The sequence below is a fragment of the Cryptotermes secundus genome, unplaced genomic scaffold, assembly GCF_002891405.2.
Source record: "Cryptotermes secundus unplaced genomic scaffold, Csec_1.0 scaffold1084, whole genome shotgun sequence".
NCBI lineage: Eukaryota > Metazoa > Arthropoda > Insecta > Blattodea > Kalotermitidae > Cryptotermes > Cryptotermes secundus.
The window spans coordinates 586,686-613,982 of record NW_019724603.1 but is presented as its reverse complement, the minus strand read 5'-3'; the positions used below and the strand labels follow the sequence as shown (position 1 = coordinate 613,982).

Below are 27,297 nucleotides of genomic sequence, written 5' to 3'. Positions count from 1 at the left end.
TAATGTCCCTCACGGAGGACTTGTTCCCTGAATTTTTCCGCCCTTAAAAATTTGACGACCTCCGCCGGGTATTTGAACCTGCGTACTACAAGTCATGAGGTGGGAATGTTACCTCTACACTAGGGAGGCCGCTATAGCTTATAGTAACTTTGTATATGAGGGTTATTACTCTCCTTACAGCTTAAATACAAATGTCTTTTTACGCTACATTTAGTTTTTATACTAGATGATATCCATACATTAGTATTAGTAGGAGGTCTAGTAAGACATTTGGGAAAACTATTACAAAAGTCGTGGTCTTTTGTCTTTTACATACTAGACGATGGATGAAGTCCAAAATAAGCCAAAATAAGTATTACAAAAGTGTCTTAAGAAAATGTGTAAGAACGTGTTGTAAACATCGTTCACTTCATTATTATCAAATACTTCATTCCAAAGTTCATTACTAAGATTATAATTAAAATTTAACAAGGAATATTTGTCAGTTTTTCTTATCATTCATAAACATTTAACATGAGGGGGCACAGTAATATCATGGATCAATATTAATTGCGCATCATGATCAGACATACCATTATACATACGCAATAATTCAAATTTTCACATTCTGGAGTAATCAATAAATATATTATCGATAGTTGATTTAGAAGTAGTTTTAGTAGTAGAATTTATTCTAGTAGGGAAGTTAACAGTACTAAAGAGATTGTAAGAGTTTAATAGGGAAATGAGATGATTCTTTTATGATTATCAGTGAGGTAATCAATATTAAAATCACCACATATAATTAATTCAGTTTTTGATGTGTATAATGATTTGAGCACCTCATCCATTTTGAGTATAAAATTACTAAAATTACCGGAGGGGGCTCTGTAAACAGATAAAATATAAACATATGATGGTTCATGTCGAATTTTTACTGCACAAAGTTCTATATCAAATTCTACACAATATGTATCAAGATTTACAGCAACAAATTTTATGTAGTTGAGAACAAATATACATGCTCCACCTTTCATAGCATTATTTCTACAAAAACTGGCCTCAACCACGTAATTTTCCATTACAGTGCTGTACATTTCGGCATTCTTTAGATGGTGCTCGCTAATACAAACGATATGTGGTAGCTCAGGGTATAAGAAATTTAGCAGTTCATTGATTTTAGATTTCAAATCACAGATATTCTGATGGTAGATATTTAAAAAATTTATTGAGACACATGATTTACCACTTTTACCATTCAATCTATTTAAGTGTGATAAATTACAATAATCTTGGTTACTAAAAATACTACTTTGGTTTAACTTTCCCATAAAAAATCATCTGTTTTTGTTACAGGCTTTTTTCTAATACGTTTACTCTTGTTACCTTCATCAGTATTCTATGGTAAAGTATAACTGGCAGCAGACGAATGACTAATTAACTGGGCTTGAAACCCATAATAGCCAACTGGTATAATATTGTTGCTCGAATTACTTGCCTTTTTTAAAAGTGAAAAAAATAAGATGAGCCAAATTAAGAGAAACCATCTTTTTTCCTCAGCCATTCAAGTGAAACCCATGTTTAGTATAATAATGGCTATTTTCATCTATTTCAAGAACACTAAGATGAGAGAACAGTTTACCCAATTTAATTAATCTTCTATTATATTTGGTAATCTCATTATTAATACTGCTGTTAGCACCTTCTAAGTCATGTCTAGTAGGAACTGTTAATAAAACAATCTTTGTGTGAGCAGTTCTATGGAAATGATGGCAGAAGCAGAAGAAGACTTGACCACACGCTACAACACCTTACGGTGTCCCTCACCTCATTTCTGAAGGGTGGAGTCCTGGAGGCATACGCTTAACTGCAAACATCTGTGCTGCATCTTCAGGCTTGTTGAACATGTTTACAAACATCAGGAATGCACAAACCAGGGTTGCAGATGTGGCCTTTCCATCCTTCAGAGAACAAAGTTAACATTCATTATTTGGAGTACATATGAGATGGGGGCGCATGGTAGCATAGTTGGTACAGGCATTATGCTACAAGTCTGAAGGTCGAAGGTTTAATTCCTGATGAGGTCACTGGATTTTTCAATTGACCTAATCCTTCCAGCTGCACTATGGCCCTGGGGTCAATTCAGCCTCTAACAGAAATGAGTACCAGGGATCTTCCTGGAGCAGTAAAGGGTGGACAGTGTGTCAGGCTGATATCACTGCCATCTGTGATCCAACTGTCTAGAAAATGTGGAAGCCTTGATGTCTCATGACCCTACGGGCTTCCACATCCTGTTACAGAGATAGATTTATTCTTTTGTTTCTTAACTTACATACTATATATTTAATCTTGGTGCTTGAGGGTTAGCTGTGCCAAGTAGTGACGTTCCAATATTTCAGTCTGTCTTTTCAGGGAGAATATGGCAGGAGCAGAATGCAGTCCACTATGTAGATCTGACAGTGGGAGTAAGGGTGGGCGTATGGAGTGCGGTGCTATCCAATGGAAGGGGTGACAGCTGATATATAAGCCGCATAGTGAAGTTTGAGTGGAGACGCAGAGTGTGCTTCTGTCCAGTGGGAAGAGGCAATGTCATTAAAACAAATATGGCAAGTGTGCTGAGCACTGAGAGAGAAGTTACACTTTTATATGTATATATTAGAAGTAGCAAACACTGAAGAGAATATCTGCATTGCTGCTATGTTGCTATTTTACAGTCTACAAACAAGAGCTGCATATTTTGTCCAAGATCTACTATGGTACATAATTTTGGGACCATAAACTAAATATGACCACTGCCACTCTAGCCTCACACTTGCGAGTGTTTGCCATTTTGTTATTATTAAGTGTGGGAAATTACAAGATACAGTGCTCAGGTGGCATCAGATGGCATAATTCCCATACTAAGTTTCTTTAAGACTGATCAGGTGTTTCAAAATTTGAAATGCAGGCATACGCAGGCAGAATGGTGCACTTATATTCCTATGTGTCCTTGTCTTTCATGAAGAGAAGCAGGCTAAAAATAAGTCACTGACCCTTTCCACTTATACTCAGACAAAACTGGCTTATCAGAAATGTTACTTGTATATGAAAACACAGTGATTGAAAAGTTAAGCAAACTAGCATTTAGCAATACATGACAGGGTGCTGGAATATAACCATGTGTGCAATAGTTCACACCACCCATCCCCTATGATGGTACTACGGGACAATTGGCCTGGCACCAATGGCATTTTCTTCACAAGTGCAGCTAGTTATATCACTACATTCTTAGGCATAATGTGTGTTCATATGTGAGCTAACTCTGCGTACAAAACATATGGGCATGTGTATGTGTGAGTGTGGGAGGTGGGTAGGAGTTACAGCTTAATCCTGTTGCCTCACATAAGACCACATCACATTAACAAATTAATAAAGCCATCAGAGTTGCATGACTCCTGAATTACTCCATGCCTGAAAGCCCAGAGTTCAGATTCGTATGCACGGAAACTGAATCAATCACGAAAAAAGTCAAACTGAACTTGGGGTACTGCTAGTATCTTACACTACATGCACAGTGTTGAATGGTAAGAATGGTAAATAATGAACTGGAAAGGATCTGGAAGAAAGTAGTCCTGACTTAATCAAGGTAGTGTCCTGGCATTTGCCTGGAGAGACTGCCAAACCAAAAAAATCATACTGAGACAGCCAGTGTCTTGGCTAAGAATCGAACCAAGCACCATCAAAATTCAAGTACAGAGTGTCACTGCTACAGAAACATGCTCAGTAATATATGTCCTACAGAATGAAATACTATACACCATTGTCATGGCCAAATTGTTAGCATACTTGCCTCATACTTGTGATGTCCTGAGTATCAGCACACAGGCTGGCTATTGTAAGTTTTACCCAGTTCTTTATAGTAAATCATAGGAAGATACAGAGAAACCCCCATATAAGGCTTCCTTGGGGAGCAATGGCTTTGAACAAAAGTGGAAATAGCTAATGAATAAAAATAATGAGGGTTCCACCATACATTAGACCAAGACAATTTTGTTCCATATTCTTACCAATTTATTTTACACTAATCTTATCATTCAGTGTCATACAATGTAATGATATCTGAAACCAATTTTTTTCTCACTGGTTCTACAGCCCCTTTGGGCCGACCTCTGATTTTCAGTTGCATGATCATTTTACAGATGGTAAGACTCCTTGGATGAGTGATCAGCCCATCACAAGGCCTCTACCTAATCACAGAATAAAGACATACACATACCAAACATCCATGCCTTGTGTGGGATTCAAACCCATGATCCTGGCTTCCGAGCGAGCTAAGATAGAAGATGCCTTAGATCAAACGGCTACAATGACCAGCAAACCAAAAATTAACAGAATAAAACTCTAGGTAATGTTTAATGTAGAAGTTAATTTTTAACGTGATAAAGGCACAGTTGACAGTATCAAATGCCAACAAAACGTTAACACAAGTGCTGCATTAGCAGTAATTTTAAATATACCTACCATACAATGTACAATGCAGACATTCTTAGGATCTTGCTGTAAGAAGTCATACATGTCATTGCAAATACTATATAGAGTATGAAGTGGAGGTGCATGTCGTACTATATTCCCCGCAGACACGCCCTGTGCTATACTCCATCCACAATCCACCACTCTCCCACCACCCAGCCTTCCTGACGTGTATGATCGACCAGATGCATTGTAGATGGCGTACCGACCTCCTGAAACATTGGCAAAGCACGATATGTGAAGAATGTTTCCTTCTGGGATGTGGCGCCACGTACATCTTGTGTGAACCGACGTTTCAGAGGAACGTATCGCCTCTGTCTCCATCTTCTTCCTGCCAAACGTCGGTTCACACAAGATCTACATGGTGCCACATCCCAGAAGACAGCATTCTTCATATTCACTGCTGTGAAAACCTCAAATCTTACATTTGATACTTATTTTATATAAATATCATATTGTGGTTTTATATTTTCATTAACTCACACAAATCTTCATAATTCAAACTTCAAGAGATCAAGAAATCTTACTATTGCTTTAGTTTACTAAGCACACAAGGACATTTTGTTCCAATTTCAAGTATGCACATGCACGAATGTCACTGTTTTAACCCCTCGCCCCTATATTTTGCAAGCACTGATATATCCTGCATACCAGATTTTTGAATGAATACATTTAAATCATTACTCTTCTTTTTGTTAGCCTCTTGATTTTGCTTAGAAAAAGAGGTTTACTGTAATTCATCTGAAACATCCTTGAGGATGCATTGTGCCCTCAATAGGCAGAACTGTGGATGAAAAGTCTAGTAAAAGTAAAAAAAAAAAAAGTAAAGCTATCCCTGTACCAGGCCGTGAAGGCCCATAGGGTTGTGAGACGTTGAGGGTCCCACACTATCTAGACGATCGGCTCAAAGATGGCGGTAAGGTTGTCAGCCTTACACACCGGCCGCGCTTTACTCCCCAGGAAAATTATTTAATTAATTCCTGGTACTCATTTCTGTTAGAGGCTGAGTAAACCCCAGGGCCTAGTGCAGCTGGAAGGATTAGGTCAACTAGAAAAAATCAAATGACCTTATTGGGACTTGAACCCACGACCTTCCGACTTGTAGCATAGCCCCTCAACCACTATGCCACCAGTATGTTCAACAAAATCTCCAATATGGTAATTTTGATTCCCACAGTATGCTTAAAGTAGAATACAGAAAGTTTCTATGCCACTCCCTGATGATGCTCAACCCTTGAAAATATTTTACACTCTGCATTCTTCATCTTAACCTTATTTTAACCAGCATGAGAACAAACATGTTAAAGGAACATGTAACATGGGTGCATTCGGCACCAGTGTGAAGATAAAAGTGATTAGAAATGAGCATATGTGGGATTGGCCCATGGCAGATAGAAGCAAAGGTATTTCAGGTTGATCCTGAAAGGGTAAGCACCTTGCTCTATTTCTCGATTGAGACTAACATCAATCAAAACTGGGAATGCAACCTCAGTACTTTTAACGAGAAAAGAAGAACAAAATTACTAGCATATCCCAAACATTTATCACAAAGATCAACTTCGACCCTGTCTAGCCTACAGCCAGTCACTATACTGACTGCATTATCCCAACTCACATGCCTTCATGGTGTGGTACTTAATTAATTAAACAAAAGGAATTCCGCACACATTTTACTTCCAATGCTATGCAACTCGCATCAAATGTCATGAAAATCTATCCACTGGTTTGAAAGTTTCAGGGGAGGGATATAGAGGCAAACATGATACCACTACCCTAGCTTTCCTTACAAAATAAATAATCCAAGAGAGAGTTGCATACCTGGATGCCTGGATTCTAGAAGAGCACGAACATCATCTATATGATTGGCACGGTAAGCAGATTCGAGGCCCTCTGCAGGGAATGGCATCACAGCAAGACGAGATGTAATGTAACTAATGTCGAGGTCTGAGCGTGCAATGCTCCTGGACAAAGCAAAGTAAAGAAAATATGCTGACTCCTTATTTACAAATTTCTTAATGTTATATTTTAGCGTCCTGTTGCACTGATTTTCATCCATTATATGTATACAAATTTCTTGATGTAAATATTATACAAATCACTTTAGTCAATTCAACAACAATTACATTTTGTGCCACGGCACTTATGTACCATAAGTATGGTACTGTTTAATACTAGTGAATGATCTATGAAAGATAATAAAAGGAATAACAAAGAATAAAGAATAACCATACAGACACAATATGAATTCATGCTGATTAATGACAATTCGGGAGCTAAATAATATTCATGCATGGCTGATGATGACCCAAGAAAAGGGTTCAAACATGTAGCAATACCATCAACAATGAATAAAAACAAATGTTCACACAGCAGTGTCTATTTTGTTTCTTTTTGATTATGTTGTGTGACTGTCCCAAATTATATCTTTTCATATCTATAAAAGATGTTGGGTAAAACTGTTTCTTTCACATTTTCCTTCATCCATTTTGTTTGCTCATCCTACTGTCAATCATTTCTCTCTTCATTCCTTCCTCTTCTTCAAGATTAAACAGGTTTCTCATCCCTGTTCTCCCTTTCCTTTATTTCTTTTCTACCTTTATCTCCCTTTGTCCTTTCTTTCATATTGATTTCCCATCCATTTCATTTGTCTGTCCTATCCTCATTCCACTGCTTTTCCTTTATGTAAACAGTTCCTTCACCTCCACAGTGGACACTGAACCTGCTTTGAAATGACGGAATGAATTATGACCTGTGCTCAGCTCAGTTATATATCCAAATGCTATGATGTCAAGTGATGATTTTCGGTGTCATGCTCTTGAGNGAAATAAAATTCGCTATACAAAATACGGCGTGAAGTTATTCGTCGCAATATACGCCCGATACGCGACAATATCATAAAGCTGAACACAGCAAAAGCACTCCAACTCTGAATGCTGACCACGAACAACCAAAGCAATGGAATGGGTATGCAGTAACATGTGAGATTTGAGGTTATTACTGGAGTGAACATGACAATTATTGCCTTCTGTGATGTGGGAGTGTAATCTGATCTGGTAGACAGTTACCTGTATTCAGGGAAAAGCCTGCCACCTCAACCTTCAGGGCAACAGTATTTTTCTAGCCTGAGATGGACAGGACAGTCAGTCCATGTATACAGACAAGCACAAGTTACAAATGTAAGTTTTGAGGCTTTCACAGTGGCAACTATGAAGATTGCCATCTTCTGGGATGTGGTGCCGTGTAGTTATTGTGTGAACAGACATTTCGGAGGAACATATCACCTCCATCTTCAGGGTATAAAAATCCATGAGTGAGTAACTAGTATGAGCAGGTGGCTGCAGACTGCAGTCTGCAGAAGATGGAGGGATACGTTCCTCTGAAACGTTGGTTCACACAAGATCTACACAGTGCCACAACTCAGAAGACGGCATTCTTCATGAGTTACACAAATCAGACATCATGCTAGTCTTTGTTAAAAACATATGTGAGGCCACATCACATCTTGAGAAGACAACCTTGTGGAAGAATTCCTGACTGTTCAGAGTCTCCAATATGTCAATTGCCATCGTATTTTGAAAACAGAATACAGTAAACATATGATTTCGGGCTTTCATGGTAACAATACAGAATGAAGTCTTTTCGTGCAATCAGCCACATCACTGTGCCTGGCATTCCAGAGACAGAGGCAATCTCTGAAATGCTGGCTGCCAACTGCACATGATACAGCTTGTAACCCGAGAAGACCTCATAAGAATCTAGTATACTTGTCATGATGATGCAACCTCAGACATCTTAGACACAGACTAACAGTGATATTTCTTCAACATAATACCCACTGTTGTACTGTCTGCATAACTTTCCCGGTAGTGTCTTTCAGGTTCTTCAAAAAATTTCCTGCTCCACCCCTGAGAGATGAAAACAAACCACCGCCACTGCCACCAACTTGAGCTGTCGCTGGCATGCCCTGCTGAGATCTAGACTGGTGATGTGAATGCTGGTGAGACTGTGATGGAGACTGGTGGAGAGGCGAATGTTTAGGTGGAAGAGGTGACGGTCGAGATGGAGGTTGAGAGGGTCTGCCGGGAGCCTCTGGATGAGTATCTGGGGCTGAGTGTGGCCTAGCGGGGGGTGGCCGTGGAGGTGGATGATGCACAGCATTGGAAGAATTCATGTTGTCATGTGTGGCAGTTGGTGGCTCGTTTACAGTATGCGCTGCAATGAAGACACAAACCAAGTCAGAATCTGTACCATAATACACATGTTATGACGTTTGCAAACCTAAAGATCGGTGATTCTGATTTCTGATTAGGAAGTGAACACTGAAGATGAAGAATCCACATTGTTGGGAACTGTAACCTTGCAATGGCCAGTGAAGACAGACTGCAAAGACTTAGTGTGTGCTGTAGTGAGAAGTCAACTGAATGAATTACTACTGAGTGCTATCATTACGATTCATAAGAGTTCAATAAATCCAGTTATTAATACGAACCCCATTTCGTCATTAACATGTAACAATATTAAGCAACACCAAAATCCTATTTACAAACCTGGACTAGAAGAGGAATCAATACGTTTGCCTTCCAGGACCAAAGGTTCTTTTAAATTTATATTTCTTGTTTCAGCAACAGCAGCAAGTCTTTCCAGTATATCAGCCACTGTCATGCGTTGAGCTGGATTCACTTGTAAGCAACCACCTAAAATAACACCAAAATAAATGTAATGATATAAGACAAATGTAGAGCCATCAAAAATGCATATTTTTAAATACCAGTATCAAGTGATGTGTTACAAAAAAACTAACACTATGGTAACAGAATCTGAAGGTTCAACAGTACTAATATCAAAGCCCATTATTCAACACAGTCTTGATAAATCAATCTCCCCTCAACACAAACTGCTTCCCTAGAGCCAACTTACCTTAAAGGATTTTATCTTGTTTTACGTAAGAAGACTACAGTGTGTGATTTCAACACGAATTAAAACAGTGTAGCAGTTTTAGTAAAATATCTGTAACACCTGAAGATTGCCATTTGAGGCTGAAACATGCAGTGTTGAAGTGTAGAATGTAAAAGTGTTGCAACTTTGACAGAAGATAAACAATGGACGCAAATTACCACTTCCACTCGCAGCACCTCAGATGACAGTTTATCACCTAGCTTGCCATTTTTGGCAGCATGTGCTACTTCATGAAGAAGAACTGAACAGAAACCAATCCATGCAAGTCCAAGAAATCACAAAAAGGTAGCTACTTCCAACATCTTGTGGCAGGGAAGAAAACTACTTCTCCAAAGTGCTTTTGAGGTGGAAAAATGCTGACCTTGTTAAAGTGCAGCCTCAAACAATCAAACTCTACTATGTATCCAGCGACTGAGGTTGGCTCTTTTTGTTGGACCCACCACAACAGGTATCACTCATTTGAGGGCAGGAACAGCTCTAAGTCCCTAAATGGTGCATTTCTATTTCTCAGACTACCAGACAACATACATGAGTGTAATGCACAGATGTCAGAGCCCTTCCGAATTGGCCCTCTACAGCAGTTCAGACAAAACACCTGCGTGTGATAAAACTCACTCACAGGAACAAATGTATTGATATTATCCTATCTACTTCTTATTTTTCCCAAGATTACCCTTCAATTGTAGTCTCTGGGATTTCATTACCCTAACAATCCTAGATTCCTATGCAACCCACAGATTTATGGTTGTGTATTATCCTAAACTGATCATTTGCTTCATCAGACTTAGTTTAATCTAACATAAAACCAAGCCAAATTTTAAGATAAAAATCTGACATACTAAAAAGCATGCGATAATGACAGATCACTAGAAAATAAGCATAATCAAGGATTGAAAAAGCTACTTTTTTTAGAGAAGAGCCAGATGAAGGTGGCAGGATAATATTACAATGGATCTGAGAGAAATGGGATGGGGTGGCATGGTGTGAATTAATTAGGCTCAGAATAGGGACCAATGGCTGGATCTTGTGAACATGGTAATGAACCTTCGGGTTCCATAAAATGCTGTGAAGTTCTTGAGCAGCTGCAGAACTGGCGGCTTCTCAGGAAGGGCTCAGCTCCATGAGTGAATGAGTTCACACTGCAGTGCTTTGCATAGCCTAAGCTTCAGAAACTGGATCAATTTCCTTCCTCAGGTGTAAAAGTCAGGAGAAAAGTGGTCAGGACCATTAGACAGAGCTACTTTCAATCACTGGACCTAACTTCACACAGTGGTTTGTTATTACTCTCTTCCTACACACACTACACTTTATATTAAATTTATTTAATGAGCAATCATACCTCAGATATACACTTACGAATAATGTCATGATAACAGGAATATTTCAAATCGCCAGGTGGAATTGTGTAATTCCCGTTTAATATCCTCAGCTTCGCTGAATCTTCAAATGGATGTTTCATGTAGCAGAGCGTGTACATGATGCAACCCAGCGCCCACGCATCTGATGCTGTAGTTATTGCGTGGTTACTCCAGGTGTCCACCATTTCTGGGGCTCGGTACATTGGAGTAGTGTATCTTGCCATCTGCAGGAAAGATACAGCATAAAGACCAGTCTGAAGAGTACTATCATCTGTGACAAGATGTGGAGTAGTCCAATGAAAGCCAGGCCAGGATCAAAGAATTAGAAAAGCAAGAAACCATCATGAAGCAGACAGAAAACTCCATGGCTTATTCTCTGACAATGAAAGTGCAGGAAAAATGTTCCTCTGACATCTTGGTTGACTTTCAACAGACTATACGGCATTATAACCTATAGGATTAGCACATAACCACCACCATGAGAACCTCAAATCCTATATAAAAACCAGTTTACCTTTTATGGTGGATACAGACTGATCAGATTTTTGAAAACTTATCAGTTTCTAGGCACAAGAGAGCTCAGCGTTGTTCAAGCAATTAACAAAGCATCATGCCATGAACTTGTACAGGGGAGTGGATATATAAGGTAAACCCTCACTAATCCAGATTAACTGGGGGCAAAGGTCATCTGAATTAAGCAATAATACGAATTAGTGACCCAAAAGGTAGCCGTAAAAGACTTCGGCAGTCATCCAGCTGTTGCCCAGTCACTATACCAACAGAACGTACAGCAAGAAGAACTGATGACAGAAGACTGATACCAGCAGAAAAATGTTTCATGAGACCTTTGGGATGTACCTCTTAATGTCATACAAGAAATAAAGAATGAGAGAGCTACTGACTCTACAAACAACTGAATTTATTCAAAATGCAGAACAAATTGGAAAGAACATGTTGATAGAACGATCTATGACAGAATTCCTAGAGAAAAGGATTTAAAGAATCAACCAAAAGTGGAAAAAGTTAGAGAGGACCTCTGAAAGAATGGAAGGTTTCTATTTTGTAGCATTCATAACAGGTCTCAATAAGCCTAATACTGGAAAATATGATAATGCTGAAATGATGATGATGATAGGGTTAGACATGAAGAAGCTAAATGTTCTCGGTGAAATCAATGGCGTGAAAATAATTCATATGAAAATTCCCAAAGCAACAGTTTTACTTCTAATCGATTTTCCTTTAATACTGTGACGTACAGACACACTGCTAGGCAAATACCTCAAAACAAACAATGAGACAGCAGCCATTGCTATGCAGCAGCATGGTAAACATGCCCCTTCAACAATTCAGTTACTGTTGGAAACAGTGTTTTCTACTCAGTCTTATAATGAAGATAACCGGGGTGATCCAGTCATGAGAATTGTCAGCTGTCAGTTGAGAGAGTTCTCTAGGGGTGACTGTGACGAAAAGAGTGAGTTGCAACAGTGCTCAGTTGAAAGCCACCCTGTGAGGAAAAGATTATAAGGTTGGTGTGAAATGACCGCCATCATGGAGGTTAGTCAGTTGTCAGTTGAGTTCTGCATGGGAGGCTGAGAAGAGATGACATGAGCACTTGAAGCTGAAGAATCTCCACTGTTAGAATCCACTGCCAGGAAACAGCTGGTGAAAATACAGCAGACTGGAAAAGCTTAGCAAGTGCTGTGGTGATTTGTGAATTGTGGAAATTAGTGGTGGTGCTATAATTGCTTGTACTTCCCGAGTTGTGTGTATAAGTGGTCAATAAATCCAATCTTCAATCCCAAACCCTGTCTATAGTCACACCCAAATTGTGACCAATATTCTCTTCCAATTTTGTTATCACTGGTTTAAGTTGGAGTCCTGGTGGGATAAAACAGTTTTCCCATTACTTCATCAAACTAACAGTACAGAAGTGAAGCTTCTGGGCTGTGGCAGCAGCCCTTTACTTCCAGGAAGATAACACTCTGAAACCTGGATATGTTTCCATCATCATATGTAAGGGAGAAAAAGGTTGCTGTTCAGCTGGGACAATTGAAAAGAGCTGTTACTAATCAGTGGATGAATTGGTTCAGCTTACTTCTACATTCAACTGCTTCAGTGATTTCTATTAAACATAAAATAGGGTACAAAGTTCCATATTAGCTGAAGTTGCTCTCACCTAGAATGCAATGGCATTACTTACCAACCACAGAGCAGACCAAATTACAAAGATCAAACATCCATAGATAAAACTCACAAAACTATCAGCTGGTGAGTGATACCTGATAATAGTTGGGATATTCATCAGAACAGGGTACAATCACATCATATTACAGTAAAATCCCCAGTTAAGGTTTCTGTAACAAGCAGTGGATCTGCTATACTCACTAAAATCCAAAATGGAGGTAAATTAACACTGAGATTACTGACATGGGATCATTAAATTGAACATAAATGAAAACATTATATCTATGTAAATTAAACAGGGTTGCCATAGTATAGTGTTAATGAAACACACGGTATATCAGAAGATATGTTTGAATATTTACCTCTTCTTCTAACAGTGCCCTCTGGTTAGCAGACCAAGCTGGATCGGGTTGGAAACATTGTGTTGTAGCACTACCAAAGTCACACAGTTTGATGCTCCCATCTGTTCCCAGCAGAAGGTTTTCAATCTAACATATTAAAGAACAAACCAAAATATACCAGTGATGATGATTTACACATTACACTGAAATCTTACTACAGCATACTAGGGTCGTACTGAAAGTCATGAGCAACAATTTTTTGTAAAGTAACATGCTTTATTATTGACAAACCAAATACACCACCTCAATCTATAGAGCTTTCTTTATTTTTCCACATAATCGCCACTTCTTTGTACACATTTCTCCCAGTGTTCAGGGAGTTTGAAAATTCCCCTTCTGGTGTATTTGGTTTGTCAATAATAAAGCATGTTACTTTACAAAAAACTGTTGCTCATGACTTTCAGTATGACCTACGTATTTCAACATAATGCAAACTCTTGATCCTCGACTTATGAACTGTAGATCCAAAGCCTCAGTTGTATGTACAGTTTTCTTAAGTCAAAACACTCAAACCTTGAAATAACCAAGAAATCACAGAGACAAATTTGAATGTAAACATAGGCATTCTACCACTGAATGGGTGACTCATGGTAGCTGCCAACCTTGCAGCACATCTCCCTACAATAATAGTTCATGAGCTATTCTTCCAAGAAGAACTTGACTGTTTACAGGAATTAGTTCTCATGTCATTCATAATGTAACATGGATGGCGCAACAGGAAGTATGGGTCACATGAACTCTGTGTTTCTGCGAGTGATGTCATCTGCCCCACTCCTTCCATCATTACGTAACGCTCAGTAAACTCCCCCCCTGCAGTGACATAACAGCATAGGAGCCGCTGCCGCTGCTACAGTAACAGGCCAGTCAACACCACTTCCCATTGTGACATAACAGGGGACATTGCTGTTACCACAGGGCAACAGGGAACAGTAAAAGAGGCCAGCTGAGTGGTGTGTGAGCCAGTGAGGATTGTGAAGCCAGACAGAAGACCCGTGGAAGTCTAGCAGTCGCCAAGTGCAGTGGAAGGCAGCAGCCACGAGTTGTTGTTAAGCTGTATCAGGTGAATAGATTTAAGACAGTTGAACCCAGGAAGTAACTGTGATACTGCAGATGGCAGTAACTGGGACACCTTAATTGTGTAAGTGTAAGAGCAAGTGTGGAACAAATTCACTAGATCCTAAATGGCGTGAGGTTATTTGTCGCATCACATACCCAACACATGACAAATTGATGTCAGAATTGTTTACAAACTTGAACATGCCTTGACGAATAACTGAACTTACGAGTGCACTGACTATTATACTGCCACAGCAGATGATGGAACTGCTGCTGAAGGAAATCAGAGCTGGCCAAGAAAAGGCAGACGCTGATAGGAAGAAAGACAAAGATTTCCTGGCAAGAATGGATGCCAATATGAAAGCCTGGCGAGAAAATGTGGATGCCGACACGAAAGCCTGACGAGAAGAAATCCGCTCGATGTGGTTTGAGACAAAGGATACCCGAAAAGAGACGATGGAGGCACGTCTAGGAGAAGAAAAGCCAACCTCAGTGGACAGAAAACCTGAGATGGCACAAGAAGAGGTCCCCGAAGAAGATGCCAAAGTAATGCTGGTCAGAGAACTGAAGAAGAAAAGGCATAAGGACCGAAAACTAGCCATGGAGCATCGCCGCCAGATGAATGAAAGGACCCAGTGTCAGGATGGGTGCCAAAGAAAAGGACTGGTCATCGCCAGAAGAGGGACGAGCCGCCACGTGAAAGTGACATGGCAGACTAAGAACATTCATTCATCTGTAATCTGTCAAGATGACAGGTCCACAGTCTCTTCCAAAACAGTTCCTCCACTTGATACGATCTAGAGCTTTCTCCTGCAAANACAGCAAAACCATCAATTATTATGGGCGTTATAACGTAGGTGTGCAGCTGGATGAAACATACACGTCGAACCCCCCCAGACGATTTAAATCCCTGACGAAACATACACGTCGAACCATGGCAACGGGTTAAGAAGGCAGTTACGCGTAAGATATGACCAATCCAATTAGCCTTCCATTTTCTTATTTCGTGTAGGACATTCCTCTGCTCACTGACTCTAATTAACACTTCTTCATTTCTCACATAATCGGTCCAACTGATCTTCTCCATCCTTCTCCATCACCACATTTCGAAGGACTAAGAACAACGACAAGAAATTGACCCACCGTGCAACAGTGGCATGACTCAAGAGAGACATCTTCAGGGCGAAGAAGACCCAGGAAAAGTGTCGACCGTGCAAGGAACAGGCCACTGAGAGAATCAGGATGACTTGCCGCGCAGAAGCGGCACAGCGTAGGAGACACAGGGACAGGGTCAATGCTGCAGCAAGATCCCAGAAAAGATGAGCAATCTGGAAGCGACGTCGAGCGCACCTGGGGGATAACAGTTGAATAAGGAGCCGAAACTTCAAGAAATCCATTCCTAGGAGCATGAAGACATTACATGAGGCCCTTGGACAAGCTCTCGAGTCAGAGGACATGAAGGGAACCATCTGGATTTCCAGTAGATTAAGAGAGGTGAGACACTGGACACTGTGGAGGGGTCGACCCCCTCTGAAACGGGAAAATGGAATAGCGCATGGTGGAGGAACCGGTAACACAGAAGCACCGGCCTCTCCAGCTAGAACGAGTGAATGGGAGATCAATGAATGTGAAACAATGGATCGACGAATGCTGGACCATGGAATTGCTCAGGACGAGCACCTTTGAAGAAGGGGATACCTGTAAGTCTGGTGTTTAGGACCAAGTGTAGTTACATTACTGTCTTCTGAGATGTGAAGTTGTGTAGTATGGTATACCTTTACTGTTTGGTGAGGAACATGCCTCCATCTTCAGGGTAGAAGTGCATCTCTGAAGACAGAGGTAGTACATTATTTCCATAAGAAAGGGCAGAGCTATCCCTGTACCAAGCTGTGAAGGCCTATAGGGTTGTGAGACACTGAGGCTCTCACATTTCCTAGACAATCGGCTCACAGATGACAGTAAGGTTGTCAGCCTTACATACCAGCTGCTCTCTACTCCCCAGGAAGATTCCTGGTACTCATTTCTGTTAGAGGTTGAGTCAACCACAGGGCCACATTGCAGCTGGAAAGATTAAGTAAACTGAAAGAAATCCACCTAATTGGGACTCGAACCTGCAACCTTCCAGCTTGCAGCATAGTGCCTCAACCAACTACATTACTGTGTGCCCCACATTTATTCCATACATCGATAGACACTTTTCACACTACATGGTGCCACATCCCAGAAGACAGCATTCCTCATAAACACCAGCACAAGAACCACAAATGTGACCGATGAGGTCATTGGATTTTTCAATTGACACAATCCTTCCAGCCGCACTGTTGCCCTGGGGTCAACTCAGCCTCTAACAGAAACGCGTACCAGAAATTTTCCTGGGGGTAAAGGGCTGCAGGTGCGTAAGGCTGACAACCTCACCGCCATCAATGAACCGACTGTCTAGAAGATGTGGGAGCCTCAATGTCTCACACCTCTATGGGCCTTCAAGGCCTGTTACAGGAACAGTTTATATACAGCTTAATTAAGGTACTATCCCAGCACTTGCCTAGAGGTACTGCAGAAAACCACAAAAACTTCAATGATGATAGCTGGTGTCCCAGTCAAAATTCAAACTTGGGATCTCCTGAATACATGTCAATAGTATTACAACTAAATGAACTTGCTTAGTATTTGTATGCAGCCTATCATTTCAGTATAAGCATTTTTACTGCTGAGAAGAAATATTAATAAGCAGAGAAATATGTAACACTGAGATTTCACTGTATAAAAGCTTAAGGATAAAGTTGAAACCCCTGTCAAACGATTTGAGGTTCACCTGGCCATAAGTAATAACATTACTGTCTTCTGAAACATGACAAAGTGCAGTCTGACAGATAAGCACCAACATTTCACAGGAACCTTACTATGAAACTACACTGCGCAACATCCCAGGAGACCATAAACTTGTGATCCCTGTACTTAAGGATGTGGAGGTAAATCTCCATGAATTACTAAGCTTTTCATTACTTGGAGATTAGTGGTTAGTATCACATTCTAGTCACATTGCCCCAGAAAGGAACACACAGTACAACTCCACAGGAACATTGCAACGGAGAAGAGCATAATAACGTGTGGCAGGAAACAAACCCTATTCATCCAGCCCATAGCCAGTCCCTTTACTGACTTAACTGTTCTGTAACATGGCATTTTACTGTCTCACTAAATACCTGGTTGTTATAATCTCTTTCACATCCACAATTTGTACCATTTTCTCACTACAGGGAATTAATATAGTAAAAGTAAAGTTGTTCCTATGCTTATGAAGGGGTATGGGGGAGTGGATGTATGGCGAGTGGTCGGTTTCATGCTCTGGCTGCTTTATATTTGGAGAAAGAGCCCCTGGGTACCCACTGGAGAGGAGGTTTGGTGGACCCCAGAGCTAGTCTGGATGAAGTGGAGGAGAGAAAATTCTTGATCCTACCACGACTCGAACTCCAAGCCCTCGGTTGTCCAGCCTGTATCCAGTCGCTATACCATACCAACTATACTAACAGTATAGGCAGTAAATTATCATGTTTGTGGTTAGGAGAGCAAGTATAAAAATGGAATAAAACTATGACACCCAAGAACTGGACCACTGGTATGAGGAGGAATGTCAGAGAAAGAAAACAAAAACAAAAACAGCTCTTGAAGAATATAAAAAACACTTCATGATGAAAGAAAATGATGGTATTGAATATGCAGGGATGAATATGGGTTGCAAGAAAATACATCACAGCTCACAAACATTTTTAGAAGGATAATGTGTTCAGTTAAATTCAGTTTAAAGTTAGATAAAAAATTCCAACTGCTACTGCAGGTCTTTCTCTCTCTTAGGGTTGATGGAATTTCATGTGGTTTCCCTCAATATCAAAAAAACTTCCACAATTCATAAGACAAAAGTACTGGTTGCCTGCTTATTTGGAGAGTATTATATCAGTTTTTCTTCATGGACGACACACATTAAAACTATATACGAAAAATCAGGATATTAACTGCAATAAGATTGTCTTTATCTGAAACTCAGTACCTTGAGATCTCTGTGAATCACTGGAGGCTGCTGACTGTGCATATGTTGGACTGCTCTACAAGTCTGCCAGAAAATTCTACATATTACATCTACAGGTAGTGGAGAACTGCGATTCGTCAAGACATCCACTAAACTTCCACCTGGAAACATAACAAGTATTCATGGTGATGTATATGCAGAGGTATGTATAATATCATAAGACATCAATAGTTCTGAAACATATTATAATTTAAAAGGCAATTTGAAATAGTGTAGTCGGTATAGAAACTGACTACGGGTTGGATGGTGAGAAGTTGGAGGTTGAGTCCCGACAGGGTCTGGAATTTTCTCTTCTGCATGTCATCCACACTAGATCTTTGGTCCACCCAACCTCCTATCCAATGAGTACCAGGGACTCTTTCCCCAGGGAGTAAAGCGGTAGAGGCGTGAAACTGACCACTCACCTCCAGCTAGTGCCGAGGTTAAGAAAATGTGGATCTATACATCCACTCCCCCATACGCCTTCATGGTGTAGTGCTTAATTATATAACCACATAGAAAAATTTACCTTTTTGCCTTTACATGAAAGCATTTAAAATGCTTAGGGATGGGAAAACATACACATACACACACACACACACACACGCATGAATGCATGCATGCCCCCCCCCCGGCAAGACCTGTAAGTCTCCAATTGAGCTGGTTCTATCACGCTGAGCTAGAAGAGTAACAGATCTACTGCAACAAATATTCAATTGCTCTTCAGTGAAGACTCGTTTGTGTAACTTCCATTTTCATTTAACCCCAACATTCACTGAATCTGCTTACCCCATGGCATATCTATGTATCCTCGACAGACTTGGATAAAGCAATATTAAAACACGTCAAAAGTTTTCTTCACAAGAATAATCCAAGTGAATTACATGATCATTCCTTGCATCTAAATTAATGACCAACATGTTCACTGCCACACTATTAATGACCATATGAAAAGAGGAACTGCAAGAAGCAAAGGATAACTCACCTGTGCACAGTTCGGTAACAAGGAGATATTCACCACAGGCATGACCTGATTTTGATTTGTCAACATAAGCCGCCGAGAGATACTGGATGATGTTAGGATGTCCTGACAATTTCCTCTAAGAAGTGTAAGTTAAAGAAGCAAATCTGTGTGTGAACATCTGTCACTATCAAAACTGAGACAATATCGTGCAATTATTTCACGTTTCACATTTCCACTACTAGGCTTGTAATGATAACTGTTAATGATCATTATGAACTCAGAATATAGTGGAAATGGTCACACTCCACTTCAGGTCAACCAGTAGCACCAACATGGAATACACATCAGCTGTCCTGTGTGGACCACTTAAGGAACAGTGGGCTGAGTCTGATATTCAGTGATGTCCTGTCCACGTACAAAACTTCTGTGGAAACAATAAATGGAAACGGGCAGTTATCAGAGCCCACGTTGCCTGCTGGTCCGTTATGATGCTTACAGATGGGCCTCCTGGTCAGTGGCCATGTACCATGAATGGATTAGAGTGAATGCCATATCCCTGTCAGAGTTACTTGGGGCTAAGCGGCCTCCGTAGTCTAGAGGTAACGTTCCCACCTCATGACTCGTAGTATGCGGGTTCAAATACCCGGCGGAGGTCATCGAATTTTTAAGGGCAGAAAAATTCAGGGAACAAGTCCTCCGGGAGGGACTTTAAGCCGTGGGTCCCATGTCGTAGCTTTACGGCACGTAAAAGAACCTCATATCTCCAAAGGAGGTCACTGAGCCAAATTTACAGACGTTTCCCGCCCAACAGCAGTCTCTAATACCTCTGGTAGATGGGGGAAGCATTATAGATACCTCTCAGCTAGTAGAGCCGGTCTTGCTGGCTGGGCAGGACTAATGGTATGCACCAGTACCGGTAGGATATAGAGACTGGTAGAAATCATAGAGGGAAGCACAATGGACCAATACAGGTCTAAGTGCATGGGGAAACCCACCCTCTCCAATAACTAACAATAACTAACTACTTGGGGCTAGCAGGATCTCACTGGCCTCCTTCACTAAGCAGTCTGTACAGCTGTCATACTTGGCAATACTGTGATGTCCCTCAAGTTTATCTGATGCTCTAGTCCGATGATGGGGCTCTGCCATCACCAATGTATCTCAGTGGTGAAATTCAACACTGAATGGAGTCAGACATTCAGTCATCACAATCCACACTGGTTGCCACTCCATTATGCTCAAGCAAGCTGCTGGTATGGTATGATGAACAGATTAGATGGAATCTCATATACTTCTTGAAGTTGTCAAGATGTCTAAAGTATAAAAAATTATTAATGCCATCCAGTGTGATTGATAAATGCTCTGTTCTTTAATCTTTCATCCTTTACATGTTTCAGTTGGAGCAACCATCTTCAGAAAGACATTATGAATACATACAGAAACTACTATTACAATGTCATCGGTCATTATCAATATATACAGACACTGCTATCACAGTGTATTAATAATGTCCTTCTGAAGGTGGTCGGTCCAACCAAAACATGTAAAGAATGAAAGATTAAAGAACGCAACATTTATCAATCACACCGGACGACATTAGTAATCTTCTACAGTATTACTAGATTGATGGACGAGGATGGACCAAGTCAAATTTGTCAAGATGTCCAGTGTTAGTAGAGGCAAAGCATCAGACAAACTTCAAGGACACCAAAGGACTAGCAATAATGATAAGATATAGGGATCATTTCAAGAAGTACGCCATTGAGATTCTGCTCTGCCAACTCTGATACCGATACAGGATTCACTCTAAAATGTTCATGGTTCCCAGCACAAATATGATCAAACGACGGACAGCCATGCAAATATTATCATAAAGGCATGACGAGCAACATGGGTTGTGATGACTGACCATCTGACTATACCCACTGTTCCCTCAATGGTCCACAGGGGGACAAGGGACAGCATACTATACACATACATATTACATGTAAGCAGCCTCCGTAATCTAGGGGTAACATTCCCACCTCATGACTCAAGGTACGCAGATTCAAACCCGGCGGAGGTCGTGGAATTTTTAAGGGCGGAAAAATTCAGGGAACAAGTCCTCCAGGAGGGACTTTAATCCGTGGGTCCCGTGTTGTAGATTTACGGCACGTAAAAGATCCTCATGTCTCTAGGAGACCTCTGAGCAAAATTAGGCAACAAATTTCCCACCCAAGTAGTTTCCAATCCCTCTGGTAGATGGGGGAAATATCAGGTACCGAGGGCCGACCTCATTGGCTGAACGGGGCTGATAGCACGCACCAGTATCAGTAGGGTATGGAGACAGTAGAAATTAAAGGGGGATGCACAATGGACCAACAACTGGTCTAAGTGCACGGGGAAACCCACCCCCTCTAATACTAATACTAAAAAAAATACATATTACACGTGGCTGTGACACTCATCACATCAATACATGATGATAAGATGGAGAATGTACCACATATTCTGTAAAATAATTTTCAAAAGGATACAAGAATGTTAATTTCTTGTTTAATTATATTGTTTGAATCTTCATCTGCTGCAATCAGCCTCTGAAATAAAATATTCTCATAATTACAGAAGTTTTTGATTCATACAATTTAGTGAAGGTCATTATTATGACACATGACTAACAACAAATTCAGAGATACCATCTACTGCAACCAACCTAGGCTAGACTAGATGTACTAGATGTTAATTTTGAATTTATTTTTAATTCATACTTTAAATATATTAATTATGAATATTCACATATTATATACTTTTGAAATTTATACATTTTCAAACAGTGGTTACTATTCCTTCTAATTACTTTGGCCCTTCATTTTCATTTGAAGTATTACAGACTTCTATTTATTCACATTCCAGAGAGAGTTACATTTGTGACATCACCTCGCTAGAAAGCCTCTAAACATGTAACATGACGTAGGATTAGAGGTTCTCAAGCAGCAACTTTGCAGAGACATGGTGACAGCCAACAAATGTTTAGGAGGAACATGTCACCTCCATCTTCAGGGATGAAGAATAAGCCCATAAAGAAACCAGAATTAAGCATGCAGCAGGCAGCCTGGCTTACTATTTAGCCTTCAAGATGATAGCAACATGTTCCTCTGTAATCATGGTTGACTTTCACAAGACTACACAACATTATTATGTCCCTGATTACAGAACTCTCCATGTGAAATTTTGTTAAAGAAATTCAGCAGTGGCATTCATAAGACTTGATCTCTTGATATAGTCAAGGGGCCCAGTACCCAATAAACCAGTTATGCTAGTATGCTAGGGAAGCTATGCCTGTTACAAGACAATAGGAAATTGTAAGTTAGAAGAACCCATCAAAAACAGTGTTTCACTCAATGAAGTGGGGTAGGTCTAAATCTGAATTTCTAAACTGTCACCTGGGGAGCAGTAAGACGTCAAAGTATGACTCAACTTATCTGATAGACAAAGTGGACAAGGCAACCTTCATGGTGCGGGCAACATACCAAGAAGCTGGGCCAAACAGCTTGAAGGTGGCAGCCTTGTCAGTGGTCTACTCTAGAAAATAGTGGTAACATGTTCAGGGGAACAAATTACTTGCAGGTCTAATGAAACAAACTGGATGAATACAATGGCTAACAATAATGCACAACACACAAAGACTACTCTGATCAAAAACGTAGCTATTACCATGTGGAACATTAGAGGTATAAACAAAAAAGCATCAAAACGCCTCAGCAACCTTAAAAACAAGAAAATATATGTGTCAGTAACTGCTGCAATAAAAATAAAAGTAGGAGAGTATATATGTGCTTTTGAATTGGTAAAGATATGGGCACAGCTTCATGTGTGGGTACAACATTAAGCACTGAAATAAGAATAAAAGGATATTCCCGAAACAAGGACAGGACAGCTGCAGTAAAAATTAAAACAGGCAGCTCACACTGTTATATTCCATGAGTGTATGCGCCACCTGAAGGTAGAAGAAATAAAGTGGAATCCTTATACACAACTCCAAGAATCTGTTAATAACACACAGACATAAGAGGAATACTATGGGAGGACACAGAGGAATGGATAAGGCTCTGTCATAAGAGAGCCAACTACAATGTAAATATTAATTTATGAATGATCAAGAGAGCTCTCTGAGATCAATAGACTGAAATAAAATATACAACAGGTTATTAACACATGGCTTGGATTCCGAGGGCTTTGGTCTTCACACTTTATGACCTTAAGATTTCTGTTATCAATGATAGCTAATTGAAAAACAATACAAACTGATGAAGGAGGTGTCATAACTTAATCAAGGTCTATTTGTAGAACCTTCTCAGTATTTACTTTCAGACTGAAAAAGAAAAAAGAAAAATTGTTGTCATGTTATCCACAGTGAATGTCCATCGCAAGCGTCAAACTATATCGCCCAGTGACTTGATCTCAATAAGGACTAGCGAAATATTACTTAGAGCCAATTTTTATTTTAACCCCTAATTAAGTAACTGATAATCTTAAACAAACGTTCTTATAATTCTAAATAGTTGAACATAATGAGTGAATACAAAATATTACTATTTATCTCGTTAAACAATGGTCTTCAAGGCAGTCTTTTGATTTGTTAGGATCTTCTGTGTTTAACAGCAATAATTACTTTCACACTGTCGAATCACTAACCTTTAGAGCATAGTCTTTCCCTGTATTGGGGTCCTGTGCCATAAATACAAACGCGAATCCACCTGAAACAATTTTATGTTTATAAATCCTTTCGTGAAAGCTGTAAGGAAACGAAAGTTTGACAGCTGCTGTCAATTTAATGTCATGCGTGACAAAAATGCTGTAGTAGGTATAAAAACAGAGAATTTCCTTGCCGTATATTATGATGTTACATATGCTCAAGTGCTTCAAACAAACTCAATACAATACTATATTTATAAATGTTAAGGATGTCAAAATAATATTGATATCAATCCTACCTTCAGCAATTACTTTCTTCACCCTTAATTTTACGTTTCCTACTTCAACCGTTTGACCTATAAACTCATTTTCAGCACCAGACGCATTACTACTACTAAAATACCCTATTGCAGACTTAAATAGATCAGACATTTTTAAGGTACAGCCGTTTTTATCTTAACAACATCACACAAAAATTTACGACTTTTCAACCCCCATTGAGTTGAAGCCTCCTAACTTCCGGCCAAAGACCTTATATGTCTGGGTAGTAGCCATTGTTTAGAAAGTTTAATCTACAGCATCGACGTAGGCCATGTACTGAAAGTAGGCCTGCACTATACAAATGTTTTTGATGTTCGTCTTCCTGTAATGATAACTATTTAATAGAAAACGCCTTTTCCTGTATCGGTGATATGATGTCTCAATAACATACGAATGAACATACGATACGAAGAGTACCATTGTCTGGCATGTGCCACCATGTAGTCTGGTAGAATTTTGGATGTACTGTATTTTGCTTTGTGAAGCAGAATGGATAATTTAAATTTAAGTGACCGTCTAAGGCTGTGACAAAGAAAAAATATTATCTTTTGGGATGTGACACTGTGTAGTCTTGTAGAAGTTTACAGAGTTTCGGGGCTACGTACTTGACTCTGAAGAGGGACGCAGTAGATTTCTCCGAAACGTCAGTAAACCTATACCAGACTACACGGAGCCACATCCCAGATTAACATTGTTCGATGTAAATTTAGTTGGCAGCCACTTCACGATGTTCACGATATCGACCACAGCTGATCGCTGGTAATCTGTGGCTGTTGCTGGAGAGGTATTTCCATGCCTCTGACGCCTCTGGGCCTCTGACCGTCAAATGTTCTATGGCCCTGTGGTGTAATGTGATGTGGTTTGGACCGTTCGAACCACTTTTCTGCTGAACACGTGTAGCGAAGCATGGCCAAATTATGTCTTAGTAAGATTACAGCAAGTTTAAACTGCATTAAGCTAGGCTTGTAATAATATTTGATTTGTATGTACGATCAGTTTCAGTTTTAATTTGGTGCCGTTAATAATCCAAGAATAAGATGACGGTTGTGACTTCGCGGAGGTCAATAGTATATTCAACCGTCTTTTGAATATAAATTGTATAAGGAGTGGTAAAGTGATCATTTTGGGTACAAGTCTGGAATCAGACGGTAAAGTCTCGGTAGTGTTACTGAGGTGTACAAATGTTTAAGGTGACTTGTACAAATTGACTACACACGAGTCATGAAAAGCGCACCGTTTGTTAAAAAATTGAAAGGGGAAACATACATAGCGACACTGTACTTGTGTTCTTTCTTTTTAAGAAACTAATGTAGGCAGAAAATGTAAAGTGTACCCTCTTCTAGGATGTCTCATCTTTTAGTTGGTGGAAGTATACACACATTTGGGAGGAAGGTACTGGCTACATATTCAGGGTCAAAGACTAAGATAATCAAGGGAGAAGCCGAATGAGCCCATATGGGATGAGGTAGGGAAAATAGTGGCAAGAAAGACCAGTAGAAAGTATAAATGGGTATGGTAAGTAATGGGCTATAGGCAGAATATGGTGGGAAATGAAAGGAAGAGACCAGGAAAGACGGGATGGGCAGATGGGTGCTTTGAAACGGGCATTGTACAATGGGAGCAATGGCCTGCTTGGAGAACCACATTAAAAGAAATCCTTCAAGAGAGGCTTTCTACATTCTCTCTGGGAGCAGATGAGAGGTTTCCTTGACTTGCTTAGGCAGAAGCTATCCTGCCCGTTCATATTGCTGGAATGGAGCTCAGTCTGTATTGCGTGTCTTATGATTTGGTCCATGGAAGATACTGATATGTTTGAGCTGGACGTGCTGTTACTCTTGGACCCTGCAGATGGAAGCATGACAGTCCTCCAAAATGTCTCCTTAGCATCTACCAGACTGTATGGCAGCATAACCCGGAAGATAGTATTATTGACAGTCATGCTATCAGAACCTCAAACCAAACATAAAAGAATTTGAACACAAACTTTCTATCTAAATTAAAGCCTAATCTTCATGAAAGTCAGTACCATAGGAAAGTAGGCTTTATGAGTTCTGCCTGGAATTCTTTGTTTAGGTTTATTGTAACTCACCTTGTTCCACATTGTAGTGCTTGGGATCCATAAAATGCATATAATCTATTTACACACATTTGACTTATAAACTGTCGGTTAATGCCATGTTTAATTGTGAATTGGTGGATTTCTGTGGTTTGTATTCATTTATGATTGAAAAGAGCTGTAAAATTCACTGTAGGCCTTGACATTAAATGCAGAATGAAACAGAATATTTTACATTGATGACTGGGGTGTCTGTACATTCAGGATTCAGTCTGGTTGGTAGACTATTTATTTACTTGCATGAATAAAAGAATATTTCAAATATTCATATCTTCTGGAAAGTTTAATAAATGTGGTTTTATGTTTCAATAACAGTAATATATATTTAATTATCTTCAAAACATATAAGGTGCATGAATTAATTTTGATTAGTCTTTTATGTGAAATCCAGTACTTTGAATGAATATGCTATAGAAATTTAAGTTGAATTCTTGATTTCCAGAGAAGACAAGCAAGAGGATATCATGTCGGAAACGTTATAAAATTGAGAAGAAAGTGCGAGAACACAACAGGAAAGTGAAACGTGAAAAGAGGAAGAATCCAGGAAAAAGTAAGATTAAAATAAAAATCTTTAATAATTTTTATGTTTTCAGACTAAAGAATAATAATTTGTGACTCCTACTGCATCACCTATGCCAGCAGTGTGAAAATGTAAATGAGTATACAACAGAAGAATTTGGGTCTACTAAATCAGTGGTTCTCAACCTTTTTTTGCT

At 39.8% G+C, this 27,297-nt stretch overlaps 2 protein-coding genes across 3 annotated transcripts in view; one reads left to right on the top strand and one right to left on the bottom strand.

The window, feature by feature from the left end:
- LOC111862529 (cyclin-G-associated kinase) overlaps window positions 1–24,745 on the bottom strand; it is a 70,903-nt gene extending 46,158 nt beyond the window's left edge. For both annotated transcript variants that reach the window (XM_023848011.2, XM_023848012.2), the window contains exons 1-12: window positions 24,444–24,745; window positions 24,145–24,206; window positions 21,987–22,046; window positions 19,492–19,606; window positions 18,489–18,628; window positions 13,349–13,474; window positions 10,801–11,026; window positions 9,036–9,182; window positions 8,325–8,700; window positions 6,307–6,449; window positions 4,480–4,700; window positions 1,807–1,940 (exon numbers count right to left, since the gene is read on the bottom strand). In XM_023848011.2, the coding sequence (XP_023703779.1) occupies window positions 1,807–1,940; window positions 4,480–4,700; window positions 6,307–6,449; window positions 8,325–8,700; window positions 9,036–9,182; window positions 10,801–11,026; window positions 13,349–13,474; window positions 18,489–18,628; window positions 19,492–19,606; window positions 21,987–22,046; window positions 24,145–24,206; window positions 24,444–24,576 (1,883 nt within the window). In that variant the 5' untranslated portion in view covers window positions 24,577–24,745. The remainder of the gene's footprint in view (window positions 1–1,806; window positions 1,941–4,479; window positions 4,701–6,306; window positions 6,450–8,324; window positions 8,701–9,035; window positions 9,183–10,800; window positions 11,027–13,348; window positions 13,475–18,488; window positions 18,629–19,491; window positions 19,607–21,986; window positions 22,047–24,144; window positions 24,207–24,443) is intronic.
- Window positions 24,746–25,260: 515 nt separating this feature from the next.
- LOC111862530 (guanine nucleotide-binding protein-like 3 homolog) overlaps window positions 25,261–27,297 on the top strand; it is a 16,591-nt gene continuing 14,554 nt past the window's right edge. Inside the window, exons 1-2 of the mRNA XM_023848013.2 lie at window positions 25,261–25,390; window positions 27,024–27,131. Coding sequence (XP_023703781.1) covers window positions 25,372–25,390; window positions 27,024–27,131 — 127 coding nt within the window. The 5' untranslated portion in view covers window positions 25,261–25,371. The remainder of the gene's footprint in view (window positions 25,391–27,023; window positions 27,132–27,297) is intronic.